The 16,735-nt window shown below is 35.2% G+C and overlaps 1 protein-coding gene across 1 annotated transcript in view; it reads right to left on the bottom strand.

Annotated features, from left to right (window-relative positions):
• SYNE1 (spectrin repeat containing nuclear envelope protein 1) overlaps window positions 1-16,735 on the bottom strand; it is a 199,047-nt gene that overhangs the window by 126,829 nt on the left and 55,483 nt on the right. Inside the window, exons 25-35 of the mRNA XM_086625933.1 lie at window positions 16,519-16,695; window positions 15,089-15,229; window positions 13,914-14,074; window positions 10,862-11,012; window positions 7,293-7,520; window positions 6,661-6,759; window positions 4,668-4,787; window positions 3,533-3,699; window positions 2,133-2,286; window positions 1,215-1,843; window positions 383-562 (exon numbers count right to left, since the gene is read on the bottom strand). Of these exons, the coding sequence (XP_086482059.1) occupies window positions 383-562; window positions 1,215-1,843; window positions 2,133-2,286; window positions 3,533-3,699; window positions 4,668-4,787; window positions 6,661-6,759; window positions 7,293-7,520; window positions 10,862-11,012; window positions 13,914-14,074; window positions 15,089-15,229; window positions 16,519-16,695 (2,207 nt within the window). The remainder of the gene's footprint in view (window positions 1-382; window positions 563-1,214; window positions 1,844-2,132; window positions 2,287-3,532; window positions 3,700-4,667; window positions 4,788-6,660; window positions 6,760-7,292; window positions 7,521-10,861; window positions 11,013-13,913; window positions 14,075-15,088; window positions 15,230-16,518; window positions 16,696-16,735) is intronic.

Here is a 16,735-nt window from a genome sequence, read left to right as displayed (position 1 = left end):
CATAGGGTTGTCTGAAACAGACATGAATAGAGGAGGAAAATACATTCTAGAAATAAAGGATGTGGTAGTTGGAGCGTTAGTGAAACCCCAATAGAGATTTCTTATCTTTCAGAAGAGTAAACAATAACATGCAACTAAAAGCCCAGTATATCTGTAACTACTGTCCTAAAGGACCTATCTGTGGCTTTATTAATAGTATAATTACAACTGGTACAAATATCCTGGTTTATACTGTATTTTATCTTCTACTCAGTATTTAACTCAAGCCCTGTTTTTTATTGGGATTTATATGGCAAGAAGATATTAAATGTAAACAACAGGGTCTCTTTCTCCCACTAAAAGAGCACTGTCCTTTCTCACTTTAAGTCTAATATCTACTTACTTTTCATGTATAACTTTCTTGGTATCCTCCCACAGAGATTCTAAGCGATTTATCTCTTTGTCAATCTCAGGAGCGAGTGTAATATCTTTTTGGGCTATTTGTTTTGCTTTGTCCATGAGCCACTGGAGTTCATGCTGGTGAGAATTCAATTCTTCATCTAACTGGTTAAAGATCCTCAATCTGCAAGTTAAGAGGCATGTTTCAAATTTACTTATCTTCACTTTTATAGAAAAGAGGAAAAAGGAATAATGAAACAATTGCTATTAGAGTTACTGTGCATAAACTTCCCTTTTTCTAACATTTCCTACAATACCTTCAGAAAACAAAGTGTAATCTGGATTTTTTTATGCTACAACTGGGCTCAGACTGTGAATTTTCTGATACATATGCAGCTATGCAGTTACATAGATACACATATACCTTTCCTTACCACAGTGACTAGGAAACACATTATAGCATTTTCAATTCTTTCAGCACATACACAGTGTTCAAATCTATAGTAGAGATAGTTATGTTATATGGGATTTCTAACAGCTGTTTGGAGCTTGGATTCATTCGGACAAAATAAATTTCTGAGAAAGATTTTCTTGACTATTCTTTCAATATAAAAGATTAGTAAGACTTGCTAAGTGTACTGCTCATGTTCTCCCACCATTCAAAGAGCTCACTTTTAAAAACAATGTATTAAGTAGATATATGGACTCATATATGACTGGCAAGAAATAAGGTACCAAAGCAGAAAACTCACACATGCCTCCATTGCATCATAAAAAGTGTAGAGATTGCTAGCAAACGATGAAGTGTCAGTTTCAAGCGTTAATATTGTTTTTACCTTTGCTGGAGGGCTTGTAGTGTTGCCTCTTTCAGGCCCTCCTTGTCAGCCTTTTCCTCAGTATCTTCAATACTCTTCAGTAGCTGTTCTTTACGTTCCACAAAAGATCTTTGCAAGGCTCCAAGAGCTTCTGCCTCACTCTGTTTGGTTCCCAGCAGGTTTTGAACTGCCTCCAATTCCAAACACAGGTTATCCACCATAGCCCTGCAGGAGGTCCTCTGCTCAGAAATGCTGTGTTTTAGATGATACTGGGCCTTAGTAAGGGAACCATCCAAACTGACGGCAACAGATTCCAGCTTGTTAAGATCTTGAATAACATCATTGAGTTCCTTCTCCAGTAATTTAGATTTGGCTTTATCCATATTTCCCATTTTCTCCACTGTCTGCCTCAGCTGGTGAAGCGCTCCTGATGCAGCATTATAGAGCTCCAGGAATACCCGCAGCTGATCCAGAGCCTCTTGTCTTTGGCAAGTTATTTGACTTGCCTCCTGGAAGATCTGAAAGCAATCTTCAGTCTTTCCCTGCAATGTCTCCTGGTCCTCTGGGCAGCTGAAAGAACACAATTTATCTACATGTTCCTTCAGACTTTGTAACCCCTGTTTCTTACTTTCGACTTCCACTGAGTGATTCTATGGGAAAGAAAGAAAATAGGACTGGGTTTCTTCTTAAAGTCAAAAGCTCAGAAAATGTTTTAGTACTAAACTTACGAGCAAAACAAGTACAACTGAGGAGTTTACAGTAAGAACAATTCAGTGTTACAATTTTGCTTTAAACTGGTCAAATAACAGAAGTTTGTATGCATCTGCAACAGCGTATTTGTTTTCAAACAAATAAATGATTACATTAGTTTTAGATAAATATTTAGCTGTACGTGCTGTACAATTTCTCTGTCTTTAATATTTACTTTGAAAAGTTTACCTTATTGTGAGATGCAGCTAGCTGTTGATCAGCTGTGTTTATCTCTGAAGTGGCTTGTAGTTCAGCAAGAAACTGCTTAATCCAGTCTGAAAACCTGAGCAGGAGCTCATCAAATTGCCCATGTTCAGCAACAAGAGACTGAAGGAAGTTGATTCTGTAGGATACCAGACATAAGCATGAAAGCTCTTGATGTAGATTAATCACTTACCATAATGAAAGCCACAGCTGACTGGACAGCATTAAAATCAATGCCAGGTGGAAGGAAAGAAGGAAACATTAATTTATGTTACAAATGTGATGACTGCTGTGTTGATTTCTTAACTGAGGAATAACATAACACTTGAAAGCACGTTTGGCTCTTTCCTGTTCCCACTGGTTTATTCATATCAGCTGTTAAAAGTGTCCCAAACAATCAAGTTATGTTCTTCAACTTTTCTTCATTTGGGCAGTCCCCACAAAGAGAATGATATTGAAATTTCAATTTTCAGACATAACAATCCTGTTTGCCCTATCATCTGCAACACTGCATGTATGGTGAGAGTCTCATGACTTTAGGCAGGGGATGAGTAACTGCATGCTCAACTTCCACTGAATTTAGGCTCATATCTGCTCAGAGGAACAAAATTCAAAGGAGTAATGTGTCTAGAGGAGTAATCAGCACCTAGCAGAACTAAGCTTCTAAACCTTGATCTTCAAAAGGGCCTTGTCATTTACCTTCCTTAGAAATTTCTCCACATAATTTTCAACATGAAATGCAGTGTAGAAGATCCTTGTAAAACAATCATATTGATAAAGCACCTAGAAGATGATGTCATTGACCAGGGTCAATTATTTAAGCCTCTTTACGAATAGTAAAATACATATGCTCATCACCAAAACAATTGAAATCTAAATACATGATAACATACAGTTTAAAAAAAGGATTCAGTGTTTCTGAGCCTCACATAAGCCAGCAGCCTAACAATTGAGCATTTATAGTATTGATGGCAAATGAAAACTTCAAAGTGGGCTAAAAAATTTAATAGTGCGGCTTTGCACAAGATAAACCATATAACTGAAAAAATTAAGAGCTGATATTATGGAATTTGGAAGTAACTTAGTAAGTTACTTGGGAAATTGTAACTGAGGAAACATAGTATTACCTTCATTTCTTGCCCCACACTCCTTCAAACAGAACTCTTCTATCAAAAAAATATGGAAAGATTATGCCAAAAACACAGTATGATAAAACTGTGGGAATTCCCACACCCCATTCCTGGCAGTTCAGGGCTCAATATGAATCTTAAACCTTTGTTTTCCTAATGGTAATACTGTAAAAAACTATGTTTCAGGATTGGAATTCCTCATCTGGATATTGGTTACTCTCATTTAACATGAAAATAACATTCTGAAGCACAAACCTTTTGTCAACAGTTTGTGGTAAAGCTTTCCACCTCTCATCCAGCTCTTCACATTTTTCCTTCATTGTTTTCACGCACTGTTTGGAAGCTGTTGGGAATAGTGACTCATTTAACTGTAATAGGCTTGCATAGACTGAAGCACGGGACTCAATATCTGCTCGCAAATCCTGGGAAAAAAAAATGGAATGTGCAGCCTTTAGATTAAATATGGCATCATATTATGCAAAATAACAAAAACGACAAAAGTTCAGCTAGGGATTTTCAGTACACCGCTTTGAGACAAGTGAATGTGCACAGCCAAATCCTTGCAGGAATTGAGGTCTATTAGGACAAGTAGGTACTCAACATCTCTCACACAGCTAAGTCTGCAACGGTAATTCAGTTAAGGATTCATTACTTATTTTTTTCCTCTCCTTTAGGACAATGTGCAACCTTTCCACATAGCTCTACTGTATGATGAAAGTGGCTAAAATCAAGGCTAAGTTTTGCAACATATTTTGTGTGCAGCAAAAGAATTGGGAGGAAATGTCATAAATTGGCCCAAACATAAAATCAAAACCTGAAATAATTTCCCTTCTCTTCAGTAATATTTAAAACTGAAATTATGGACTCATGGGCTTAATGTAGGGTATAAAAATGCTACATTTGGCCAACTGCTTCATATTAATCTAAAAACAAATGGCAAAAATTCCAAGGGAAGGCATAGTTTAGAATAGGATGAAAGACTTGTGTTTAAAAAAAATTATTGAAAATCAGACATTCATTGTGAATTCAAAACCTTTGAGCATTTTGTCATCTAAGCAACTTTTCTTACATGCAAAAAAAATTAAAAGGAAAGTAGCAACATCTGACAAAAGAATTTTTCTAGAGAAGGGATCCTCTGGCAAGCAGACCAATGACCTTCTTTGACAGATACACAAGGGCATTATTTTTCTTGAACCAGCATATTATATTTGCAAATAACATTCTTCCTGTCATTTTCCTGTCTTTGATAAATAACAACAGCAATAATGCAATACTTCCCTAGGATATTTCCAAAGAATCAGTGACTTGTCAGACTACAACTAAGCAAGTCCAACCTTTAAAAGAAACAAACCAGGAAATGTAGGGGAACAGTCTTTCATTTGAAACGTACCTGCAGTGACTGCAGTTCACCTTCCAGTTTAAGTCTGTCAGCAGAAACATACTGCTCTGAAGGCCTGGCTGTAGCTTCACATTCCTCCAGCCAGGTCAGGAAGGCAGACAGCTCCTTCTCCTGCCTAAAAAAATCACAACATAGAGTTACCAACTCAAGTCGACCCCTTGGTCTAACACACTGACCGCAGGAAGGTCTCTGTGTTCATCATAACAGACGTGGGAGTCTACTCACTTCTGCCACTGAGCCAGAAGAGTTTCTAATAAGGTCTGTTTCTCTTTAGCATTTTTCAGCATCTTTTCATATTTCTGCTGCAATGCTGTAACCTCTTGAGCAGCTTTTTCTTTGTTGGTCACCTTTCGGGCACAGGCTGAGAGGGAAGCCAGAGCATTGCTCAGTTTTTCCACAGTATGACAAAGGTCCTAACAAACACATAAAAGAAACAGAAGTCACACACATAAACAACAGAGTTATGATAACGATGGTGGGAAAAATTCTGTACTTCTACTCGAAGTCTTAAGCAATGCTACATCCACCAGATCATGAAGTCACTGCATGGCTTACATTTCACTCAGATCTATCCTGGACACACATCTGTCTAAGAGTTACTCTAATTTATACATATAAATGTCAGAAGTCATTTATACATATAAATGTCAAAAGCTTCAAAAGTCACTCCAACATGTGAGAACTGCCAGACTTCCAGCCATGTCACAACATGGGAGAGGTAGAGAACAGTTACTGTGAACTTCTGTCAGCATTAACTAAGGTCTTTTTCACAGAAATGGCATCTGATGTTGACTAGACTTTCCAGTGTTGCCATTTCCAGAGAGCTGGAAAAATTGTTCATATGAAAATGATTGAAATGTAGTACAATGAGTTAGAAAAGTACAAAACAAAATAGATTTAAGACCATTAAAGTTCCAACTTACAGGTGTGAGATAATAACAGCAGTAATGGCTATAATTAGAGTCATGAAAGAAATCATATATAGGATGAAATACGAATTATACAACAACAAGCTGCTGATATTTAAACTAAATAATAAAAAATAATTTCATGTTAAGGCATTGAATCACCATGATCCCGTAGGCAGGACAAGAGTTTACAATAGCATACTCAGTATATTCATAATGTTTAAAAGCCAGTAATAATAATGATTGCATGTGCTGTCTGAATAAATTCTGCATATGCAAAATATTTTTCCTCAACAACTATCAAGTTTTTTGAAGCAGCCAGGCCAGGCTTTCCTTGCATAGAGCCTTTGAAAGTAGTTACCACTAAGTTCAAAAGAAATTATATGCATTTTACTGCAAGAATACTATGACTAGAAGTTTTTACAGTATTTTCTTAGAAAAAAAGACAACCATTATTGTGGGAAGAACACATCACAAACTTACAGACATAGACAAAAATGCTATACCAAATTCCCTGAGATTTAGGATTTTTTGTAGTTTGAATACCAATCCAGTATTTGTTTTCCTTTTTAATGGACTGAAAGAAATGTCCAAACACCCATGGATTTCTGGGATTACAGATTAAATTATCTGCATTGTCCAAGAAAACTACTTTCAAGGAATTATTATTTTTTTTTAATCACAGTTCTCTATACCAAGACCCAAGTTTCATGAAAATCTTTGAGGAAAAATGTCTGACAGACATGTTTCTTACATTCATAATGTTTTAGAAGCATAAAATTAAAACCAAGAACCTGAAGAATTAAGTCATAATTTGAGGCTTTCCTTTCTCTAGAGTGGGGAAAAACTCTCCAAGCCTGTCTGAAATGGTGAGAAGAAACAGCTGAGGAAGCCTGCTTAAGCCTTCCCTGGGGCTGCCCACTCCAACATGTAGCCCTTGCCTCCTCCTGCCTCCACCCTGGGCTGTGTGGCATTAGGCAGCTCCTGGTCTGGAGGTTATTGGCATTTCTGTTAAGAGGTGAGTGTGGCACCATATCCCCAGACTTAGTGGCAGGAATCGCTGGCCACATGCTCACCGTGCAATCCTGAAGGGCTGCGTATGTTGCTGCTGATGAAGAGCATGACGTGAGAGGCTCAGTTAGCTTAGCTTCAAATTCAGAGACTGCCCGCTGCACCTATGAAGAAAAGGCAAACGAGAGAGTCTAAAACCAGCAGGAAATACATAAATGATGCTTTAAATAACATCTTTTAAATATTTAGTGCTAAGAGAACATTATATCCTAAGCTGTTGTACTGCTAAGTGCCTTTTGAAGTTAAAAGATGCTAACTGTGCTCAGCTCCTTGTGACTGGGGCAATAATAATATGTAAATTGTTTTCCTCATGACCTACTAACAACCCAAGATTAAAGTTAAAGTGTTAATAAGAAGTATAGGTGTGGTTTATTAGTGCAATATCCAGGAGAGTCACTTAAGTTTTCTAAAAGACAGCATAATTTTTGAGTGTGTATATTTTAGTGTCTTCCTGAACCTGCCATTTAAGTCATTCAAAGCACAAATTTATGTACAGAGGTCTTGCGATCATCTTACAAATCTACTCATATATTCTAGTCCATGCTATTATAATATGCATTTTATATTCAATTTTGGAAAAACAAAGAATAATTCTAGAAATTGCTGCAAACAAACCATTAGATTTTGGGTTGTCTACCTGTTCAAGACTTTCTTCATACTTCTGCTGTGCTGATGCATTCCCTGTGATTGTTCCTTCCAGTCTCTGTGCATGATGTCTTAGTTCTTCCCAATATCTTTTGACTTGAGTCAGTTTGGCTTTAATACGTGCACATTCGCCAGAGGTAACAAACTGGGAAAAAGACTCAGCTTCCTCTTCTAGTTTTGAGATTCCAGTTATTCTACCATCTATTTCTTTATTAATAACCTAAAATGTAAAGTAATAGTAAATAAAGAAGCATAACAAATTTTTAATTATCAGAATAGTATTTTCTTTCTTTCACCTGAGCTACTAATATTCTTCATTAAAAAAGTATGTAAGAGGAGAGTTCATTGACCACTTGAAATAACTAGTTATAAAAGTCTTTAAATGCCCTGTAAACTCCCTTTTCTTCTTGAAAGTAGCACTGGAAAAGGTTTAAAAAACAGCCTGCCCTAAAAACAGTGTCTATGAAGAGGAAATAGAATTGCCTGAGGTGCATATTTTCATAAGCAGACCAGATGGTTCATACTTCAGCATTTCTTACTTCGAAAAAAATTAATACCCTATTATCTTAAAGATTCAAAATAAATACAAGATCAAGAGAAGTAAGTGTACCACTGAAAACAATATTGTTAAGGAGCTGAACCCTAACAGTTGATTACTGTGTTTAATAAGTTTTCGAGTACTTACACAATAAAATATGCTATGACTTGAAAACTGATTGTGATTGTTTTCATTTTCTAATTTAAAATTCAATGGTATATTAAATGAAATTAGATGATGACATAGGGTGAGCATGGCCTTAGGCAGAGTTAAACAAAGAACCACATTACCGTATAAAAAGGAAACAATGAAAAAAGAGTGATAATGGCCTTTGGTACTTTTCAGTTGTTTTCTGCGTCAACTTGTAAATGCATAAACACAGACTAGCACTGGCTTTACATTTCATCATGACAGCAACTGTCTCCTACTTTTTTGCAGTTGTTTTTATTGCAAATTAGAGGCAAACCTGAAAATGAAAACATCTAAAACAGAAACTTATGGCGTTTCATATTCAATGCCTATTTATTTAGAAAGCATCACTGAACTTGGAAACGAGATTTTTTTCACAACAGAATTCTTTTAATTTCTGCTGATTAAGCATAAAGCTCTTCTCAAAAGCAGTGAAAAACATTCATTAGGAGGGAGCTGAAAGAGCCAAGAGTGCTCTTTGAAACTGAAATAGGCAATAGCATTCTCAGATATAAAAATGTTCAGATATGTATGTATATGACATTAACCAAAAACTTCCCTGAAAGTGCACTCTCAAAAGCATAGAAAGTGCCCACCTTCTGCTATAATTGTGATAAAAATATGGTATCTTGCTAGCCATTATAAAGCTCAGGAGTGGCTTACTGCAACATTCAGAGTCCAGAATTAGCAGGGTGACAGTACAGAAAAAAATGTGGTGCTGTAAGCATTTAGAGTGTCTCTTTATGCAATATATTCTGAATTAATTCAGATTATAAAATATCTTCTTTGCATGAGAATATGGTGCCGAGGAAAAATACTGGATTTGCAGCCCTGAAGCTGAAATTACCTAACAATGCAGCAGATACAAATGAGGCAGCACTTTTTTACTCCCACGCTATTCTGTGAAATTCACTCAGTTACATAAAAGAAGGTGGATAATTGAGGCCTTCAAACTCTCACTGAGCCTGCAACCAATGGTAGCTACTTGTGATAACTGTCATTTTGTCTACCAGGAATTTCGGAGAAATGCGTAGGTGAAAATCTGGCTCTGTTGAAGTCATCGGGGTTTTGCAGTCAATGTCACCAAAGCTAGAATGTTACTGCTATGTATAATAACTACATTGAGCTGACCCCAATTTTTTTATTTGGTCAGCCAAAGATATCAGGGAAAATTCATTTTTTTGTGGGGTACATTTGTCTCATATTGGAATATTCCTTATTAACTTTTTGTACTAGAAATTACGAACTAGGTATGCTGATTAGCAATGTGACACAGACTAACTCATCACGAAACTTGCAGCAAAACGTAAGAAATCCTTCAAAATCAGTCACAGAGCAATGCTTCTGAAGAAGACCTCCAGATACATCCACATATCGGAGGTTAGATGACTCATTTCACATACCACAGTTCTTAGAGCTGGTTTGTTCATCCGAGCTACAGCGATGTACCCTAGGCTTTATCTGGAGGATTTTCCCTGCTTTATATCTGTTCACTCAGACATTCATAAAAATTACCTGCTGACCATTGTCTTTCCATCATGTTGTTTAAATGAAGAAGGCTTATGTTGGCATTTTCAAAAACTTGTAATGTAGTGTAAAAATTACTGTTTATCTGCATACATAGCAAGAAACAGCCTTTCTGGGAATTTGGCTTGAATGGACTAATAGGGATTAACCAGACCCTATTTAGACAGACAGGAGCTGTTGTCACATTCTAATGCAATATTGATATCATTTGATGCACTTTGTCTTAAACATTTGAATTGTATCTAGTAACTACTCAAAAGCACGGCTACACGACAGTGTATGCCAGAGAAATAAATGCGTATGTGTTACTTCACAAGGAAACTGGCTTTGTATTGCTGTGGCGATGAGGCAAGAATTCAAGCATTGTTCTCTTCTTCAACGATGAAAACAAGACATTTTATTTATTTGGCGTATGTAAAGTCATGATCAAATTAAGAACAGAAAAATCTGTTGATAAACTGTTTCTGTCACATGGAATAAATGCCTTATGGGATCCTTTGGAAATAGTGCCAATCTGGTCCATGACTGCAAGCAGGTGCATGTCTATGCACTTTCTGAAGAGCAAGTAGGTCAGACAATAAAGAGAATACAGCCTTAAAAACCATTCCATGTTAAAAAGTATTTATGTGCACTGCGTATTGCAAACCTATGTCCCCTTAGAAGCATGCCGTTTCAGAGAAGGTAACTTTTCATTTGTGGGAGGATATGAAGTCAGCCCTTGAAATGCAATGCTTGAAGACAGTATGCACCTGAGCTAGCAATAAGAAACTAAACCATTGTGTATCTACAGGAACATATACAGAATTTAAGACAGTATAAATATAATAGCAACAAATGGTATGTAGGTTTGCAAGCTACCAAGAGCAATAGTTTCTTTATTATTTCAGCATAAAACATACATAAATCAATGTATAACTTCAGCTTGCAAGATTAAAATCAAGTTCTAGGTCCACTAGCTGATGTATGTTTTAAAATAAAAAAGCTTTATACACTTTATATTTATGTAGCTATTTTGTACACCAGTTGAGATTACTCAAAAAATAAGAGTATAAATTAAATAATATTTTTAACCATACACACAAAGGCTCCATATATGTAAAGCAAACACTAACAGAAAAGGCAGCCTGTAAGAATTTCCCTTTAGTTTACGTAAAACCTTACTGCTCGGTATATTTGTGTACAAAGCGTGCCATCATTACATCATGGTAGTTCTGCAATGTGTAAAATGTCTGTTCTCCCATTTGGCCTCTAGCACAATGACAGATAAATGGACTTTTAATGCTAAACATAACAAGAACTGATATCACCTTGATTTGGCTGATCTGTATATCCAAAGGAGATGATGATGTTTCCAAAGTTTCCAGTTCTTTTTCTTGTTCAGCTATCCAGACGGATAGAGCTTCAAAATTATTGCCAAACTGATCCCACTTGGTTTTCACCATTTCCATGCTTTTAATACTAAAATTAACCAAATTAATTAGAGAGAATAAACAGTTTAATATAATGCAGCTGCCCATATTTTTGCTAGAATAAAAATGTAACTTATTCAATCTACAGGAGGGTCATTTTGAAAACTCCTGGGTTTAGAGGACCAAGTTGTGCAACTAAATTCGAACTTGGTTCTTGCTTAGAGTGCACCAAAAGTCAATCAATCATATTAGTCATAGTGGGGACACTGAGAAGTGAAACAGAGTACAGCTTCATTCATCAGCTGTACAGCAAGAATCTCATCATAGCAGAAAGAGAAAGGAAAAGTAACATAAATATGTTTTCTATTAAATAATATGGAATTAGGATTGATATAATCCTAATCAGATACCTAATAGGTATCTGATATAGATACCTAAAAACTGAGATAACTGAGTGCATAGATGTTAGTCATTTAGTTGCTAGAACAGAATGATTAAAAACAGTGTATTGTGGATGTACATAAATTCATCAATGCTTGACTGCTTTGTTAAACTTATTTTTTTATAACAGCAATCTGCCCATTTTATAGGAAGTTTGTGTTTTCTGAGGCAATGATTTTGTATGAAGCCAAAGAATCAATAACAGATATGACTCAACTACCTCAAAGTTAATAGATTCATATTCTTTGAAACATACATTATAGGTATGTTAAACAGATACAGATTATGACTGATTCTTGTATATATGGGATAGCAAACAAAACACCTTTTTTTTTTTTTGTCACAAGTAAGAAGTCTAAGGCTCTTATAAGGTCTAACAGCATTAACTTCCAGTGCACAAATTTCTGCTCCTTTCAAGTCATTGTAAAGAAACCACTGCTAATGTAAGCCCTACACACAGTTTGCAAAACACGCATTTTCTATATCACAGAAAATATTAAAATTTCATCACGAAAGTGTGACTATTACAAAATTCCAAAATACATTTTCATTTTAAATACAGCCTTAAAAACCATTCCATGTTAAAAAGTATTTGTTTTATTTCCTTTTTTTCCCCTCAGTAAAGCTAGAGGAAGCTTTAAGAAAAGATGTAGTCTAAAAATTTAAAAATTGGCCTTTTTTTTTCTTATTTATTTTCAAAATGGAAAAAAAATAGTAATGTCAACAGCCATTTACTGAAAAGAATAGATTCAAATTCAAGTTATTTGCAGGAAAATTAAGTGCAAAAATATTTCACTCAAGTCCAGCCCAAGAAAATAAAGCTGAAAATCAGAATCAAAGGACCAAATCAGTGGCGTAACAGCTGAAAAACCTTCACCTTTGTATCTGCCTTCCTTATAGTTGTACAAAAGCTGCAGACTGTAAAGAATATTGTCCCAAACACACTGCACAGCTAAACATGATGTCCTAAAAAAAAATATGTGCTAAGTTTGCTCGGTGGCTGACTATGGAGAGCTGCTCAAACTCTTCTTTCCCTTTCCTGTTGATTGGCATAGTATGTACCATATGTATTTGTAATACCTTGACTTTAAATTAATCGGCCAAGATTTTTATTGATGATGCGAGATACAATATAACCCTTACACAATTATTATATGTTCTGTAGATTCACTATAAAGAGTTGTATATATTTGCATGATTTGAAGAAGGGATTTTTTTTTTTTTTGTAATCTGTCATGGTACCACAGACATTCTGTACAATCCATACATTCCATTAAAACTTATTTCATATCTACATTGAATGGAGATATCAATGATGGCTTTCCTTTAAAAATAGATGACATTATTTTAAAAGTGAATATTCATTGTTGGAAGGATGACTTTCTTGAATTGAAAAATCACACTAGTTTTCTCTCTAATATTGGAGAAAATGATGTATAAAGTGAAGTATTCAGTTAGATATGGTAGAATTTGACTGCAAATCACTGTAATACTTCATAGTGGAGAAAGTGTTATGTAAAAAATTAGACTACCAATAATGAGAAAGTTATATCTGCTGCATAGGCTAGTTATTCTGTTTTACAACTGTTCTTTTCCATCAGAAAGAAAACAGCACCAAATTAAAGTCAGATTACCATGACAATGGTCAACAGGGGAAAAAAACCCAATAATGTGGGCATTGCCCTTCGCTCACGTTCAGATGGAGGTGGTGATACCCGCTTAAACTTATACAGCAAATTATTCTACATAGTAATTCCAGTAAGACAACATAAAATTGGCACATATATCCATGACTTGTGTATCAGATCTAATATATGCAAAAATACGAACTTCATACACACATATAAATGTATGTGTATATAGGCAAAATGAGAAGAGCAACAGTTGAAGCTGAAGTTGAGTAACTTCAGTTGAATAACTGAGTTACGAGAAAAGGGATTAAATTTTTACAAATACAAAAATATTTACAGAATTTAACAACATTTTCTTTGAGTTTTAACTTTCATTTTTTAAACAAAATTTGGCAAATGATGCCTTTGTTATTTGCAGCAGCACAAGCAACTTTTAATATGGCCCATGAAATAAAATCTGGGCATTCCGCTAAGATGAAGGCACTTCTTGACATTCCTATGGAGAAAGTGGAATACTAAAAACTGAGGCAAATACGATAAATGTGCTGTTCTCATACTTGCACTGAGAATTTTCTTTCAAAAAGAGTCTAATACCTCAAGCATGAGTTTCATTATCCCTTCTTCATAAGACTGGGGCTTAAAGATAAGTGACAGGTTAAATGTAACTAACAGTGGTTTTATAAACTACACATTATTAAACAAAGATTTTATTTTCACATATTCTTTTGACATATTTGGTACTATAACCTGGTTACTATGCCACTGTAAGCGGTAAATGATGGAGCTGATGAGACAACACAAAATGCTGACAAGGTATTCTAGAAATCTAATACAATCTTATAGTGGAGAATAAATATTAGGACTTGTTAAGAACATACTCTTCTTCAAGAGTAACTTCCACTTTTTTCACTTGCTCTTGGATAGATTTTGCCTGCAGTTGAAGGGACTGCTTGTTCTTTGAACCAAGCTGTATCTCAGAAGAATTCTTCACCAAATTCTCAGCCTGAACTGCCATTGCTTCAGTCTGTTTAGAAAGTTCCTGTAACGATGCAAGATATATTAATACAACAGTTTTATATACTTATACAAAAAGTATTTTTTGTCAATGGATGTGGTAAGAAAAAGTATCTGTGTTCTATATGTATATTTTGTATGTATAAATACATAAAAACAACCTCTGAAGAAAGTTATTTTCATTCTGCATTTAAGAAATGTTCCTTTGAGCAAACTAGCTTGGATATAATTTAGCAAGGGAAACTGTGTGTCCAAAAGTTTTTAACTCAACCAATCAAAATTTATTCTATAACTCTTCAAGAAATGTATTTGTGAATTATCAAAGATTATATGCATCTTTATTTAATCTTTAGATCCTACCCTTTACAGAGAGGATTTTGCATTATCCTGTAGCTTGTAATCTGACTTTGCTTAACAACTGTTTTCTGTCACAAATAGCAAACCCCTACACCAGGACAATGGACGCTGAGCATAACCAAGTTATGTGTAGTTTAGTATCAGATTCATAAAATGGTAAAAGCAGCATGAATAGCATGATACTTAGGAAAGCCCATCACTAATATTACTTCTGTATTAGTTAATAAAATGTCTGGGATAATTCTGCATTAGCAAGGGCAAGTGGCATGTTACGGCTTATGTCCATACTGTAAAAGTCTCTCCTTTATCTCCTCAGTGCTAAATGAGTGCTAGTTGGCACAGTCCACATAAACTTGCCAAACAGCATGTTGATGTTGATATGCCAGTGCTTGACACTGTTTAGCTTACTAGCATAGATGATTACTGAGGATAAAATGCAAAGTCTTCAAAATCATTTTACCTTCCATACATGCACTTCAGATGCAGATTCTGGGTAATTCTTCATGATCTTTTCATAAAATAACTTTTCACCTCTAAACAGTTTATGCAGTCTCTAATCTGTATATGCAATTTGCAGCAGCATTAACAGGAAGCCATGCAAAGATTGAAGGCAATATGCTCACTACATGTTAACGTGCAAGGCAGAAAGAAACACAGTTCCTGTATTTCACACAGTGAATACCTTTGTCTGTTCCAGTTCTGAGGAGAGGCTCTCTAAACTGCTAAAGTTTAAGATACGTTCAAGTGCAGAGCTTGCTTGATTGAGATATTTTACTACTGTTTCTTTGTCCCTTTCAAACTGCTCCCATTTATTTATTGTGACCTACAAAAACAAACAAACAAACCAATCCAAAACAGGAACAGAAAGACAAAAAGATCAAAGGGGAGAAAAAAAGAATTTCATCATAAGTTACTGAAGAAGGGAAAAAGAGATCTGACATAAAATAAAACAATTTCTCCTGAAATGTCATTTACTCTACAGAGGAAACTGTTCTGAACTCAATAAAAGAAAAGTTTTCCCTTGAATTTTCATAATTCATACTGTGCTGTGCAAAAAAGCACTGTTCTCTAATGTGCCAGCAATATTTAAATCTTTTATTTCAATGACCCATAAGAAGTCTGAAGTAATAAATGAAGATGTTTATGGTGACAGGTAGTCAACAATACTTAAAAGGATTTTCAAGTTCTCTAATGAAATAAATTACAGTAAAATGGTAGAAGAAAATCCCTACTCATAGAAGACTCACACTTTGGAATCTAGTCATAAAATTTTGATGAACATACAGCTTTTAATTACCAGTCACAAAGAATTATGGGATTATAAACAATTATTTTCTTGATTTTGAAGTAATGCGAGGACTGAGTCACAACTTTATATATGGGATTCCACAGAAAAAAAATTGGTTTCAATAATAAATTTTTTCATTAAGAAGTTATTTGAGCTCTATCAATCATGATTTTCATCTTGTGTTTTATCATGGGAAACAGTTTTGATGACTTCAAACATTTGTGTGAAATAGTGGACAGCGGATAGCTGGATTATCATTCTGCTTACAGAAATGTAAAGGACAACTCAGATATGGGTGCAAAAAGCTAGATATTCTAATCCCAGCTCAGTTGATAATTAGTTATACAACTTGGAGCAATCCATTTGATTTCTCTGTGACTTTTTTCTTCCTTCTTTAAATTTAGGATGACAACACATACTTCACACAGTAGTTGTGAGGATTATATTTGCATAACATCAGGTGTTATTGATGTAATACCCAGCCTAAATATTCTCAGTTAAAGGGCAATGACATTTTTAGTAGCCACGGGAGACCGCCCATCTAAAAATTAAATCACAGATAAAATATTTAACATATCTATTATGAATGAATAGTGGGGACTTGTAAATACTTTCAAACAAAATGCTTTTTCTTTATTAATAAAGAGATATCCAGCAGCTTCAACAAATTTTCATGGAAGTACTGATCATGAAAGCCCCAAGGACCAAGATTCAGAGGTGAGAAAGTGATCTCAGACTTTCTACATTAGAAAAATTGAATTTTTTACTAAGTTTTAAAAAAAAAGAAAGCACAGGTTTTTTATTTCTCCTTGCAAAGGACCTACCTGCAGTTGCTCTTCACGTTTTTCCATGGTCTGCTGCATGCTCTCCAGCGTTCCTTCCAACTTTAGTAAATCCTCTTGCATTGTGCTGGGCAGACCACCTTCAATCTGCAATAGTTTAGCTTGTGAAATCTGCTGTTGCACATCTTGCCTCTTTGCACGAAGTCTCCTTGTCCTTTGCTAAAACGATTCATTGAACAGGAATGATTAGACTTTTTAG

Source organism: Tauraco erythrolophus, chromosome 2 (genome assembly GCF_009769465.1).
Source record: "Tauraco erythrolophus isolate bTauEry1 chromosome 2, bTauEry1.pri, whole genome shotgun sequence".
Classification (NCBI taxonomy): domain Eukaryota; kingdom Metazoa; phylum Chordata; class Aves; order Musophagiformes; family Musophagidae; genus Tauraco; species Tauraco erythrolophus.
The sequence above is the reverse complement of the archived record's forward strand: the minus strand, read 5'-3'. Positions and strand labels throughout refer to the sequence as shown.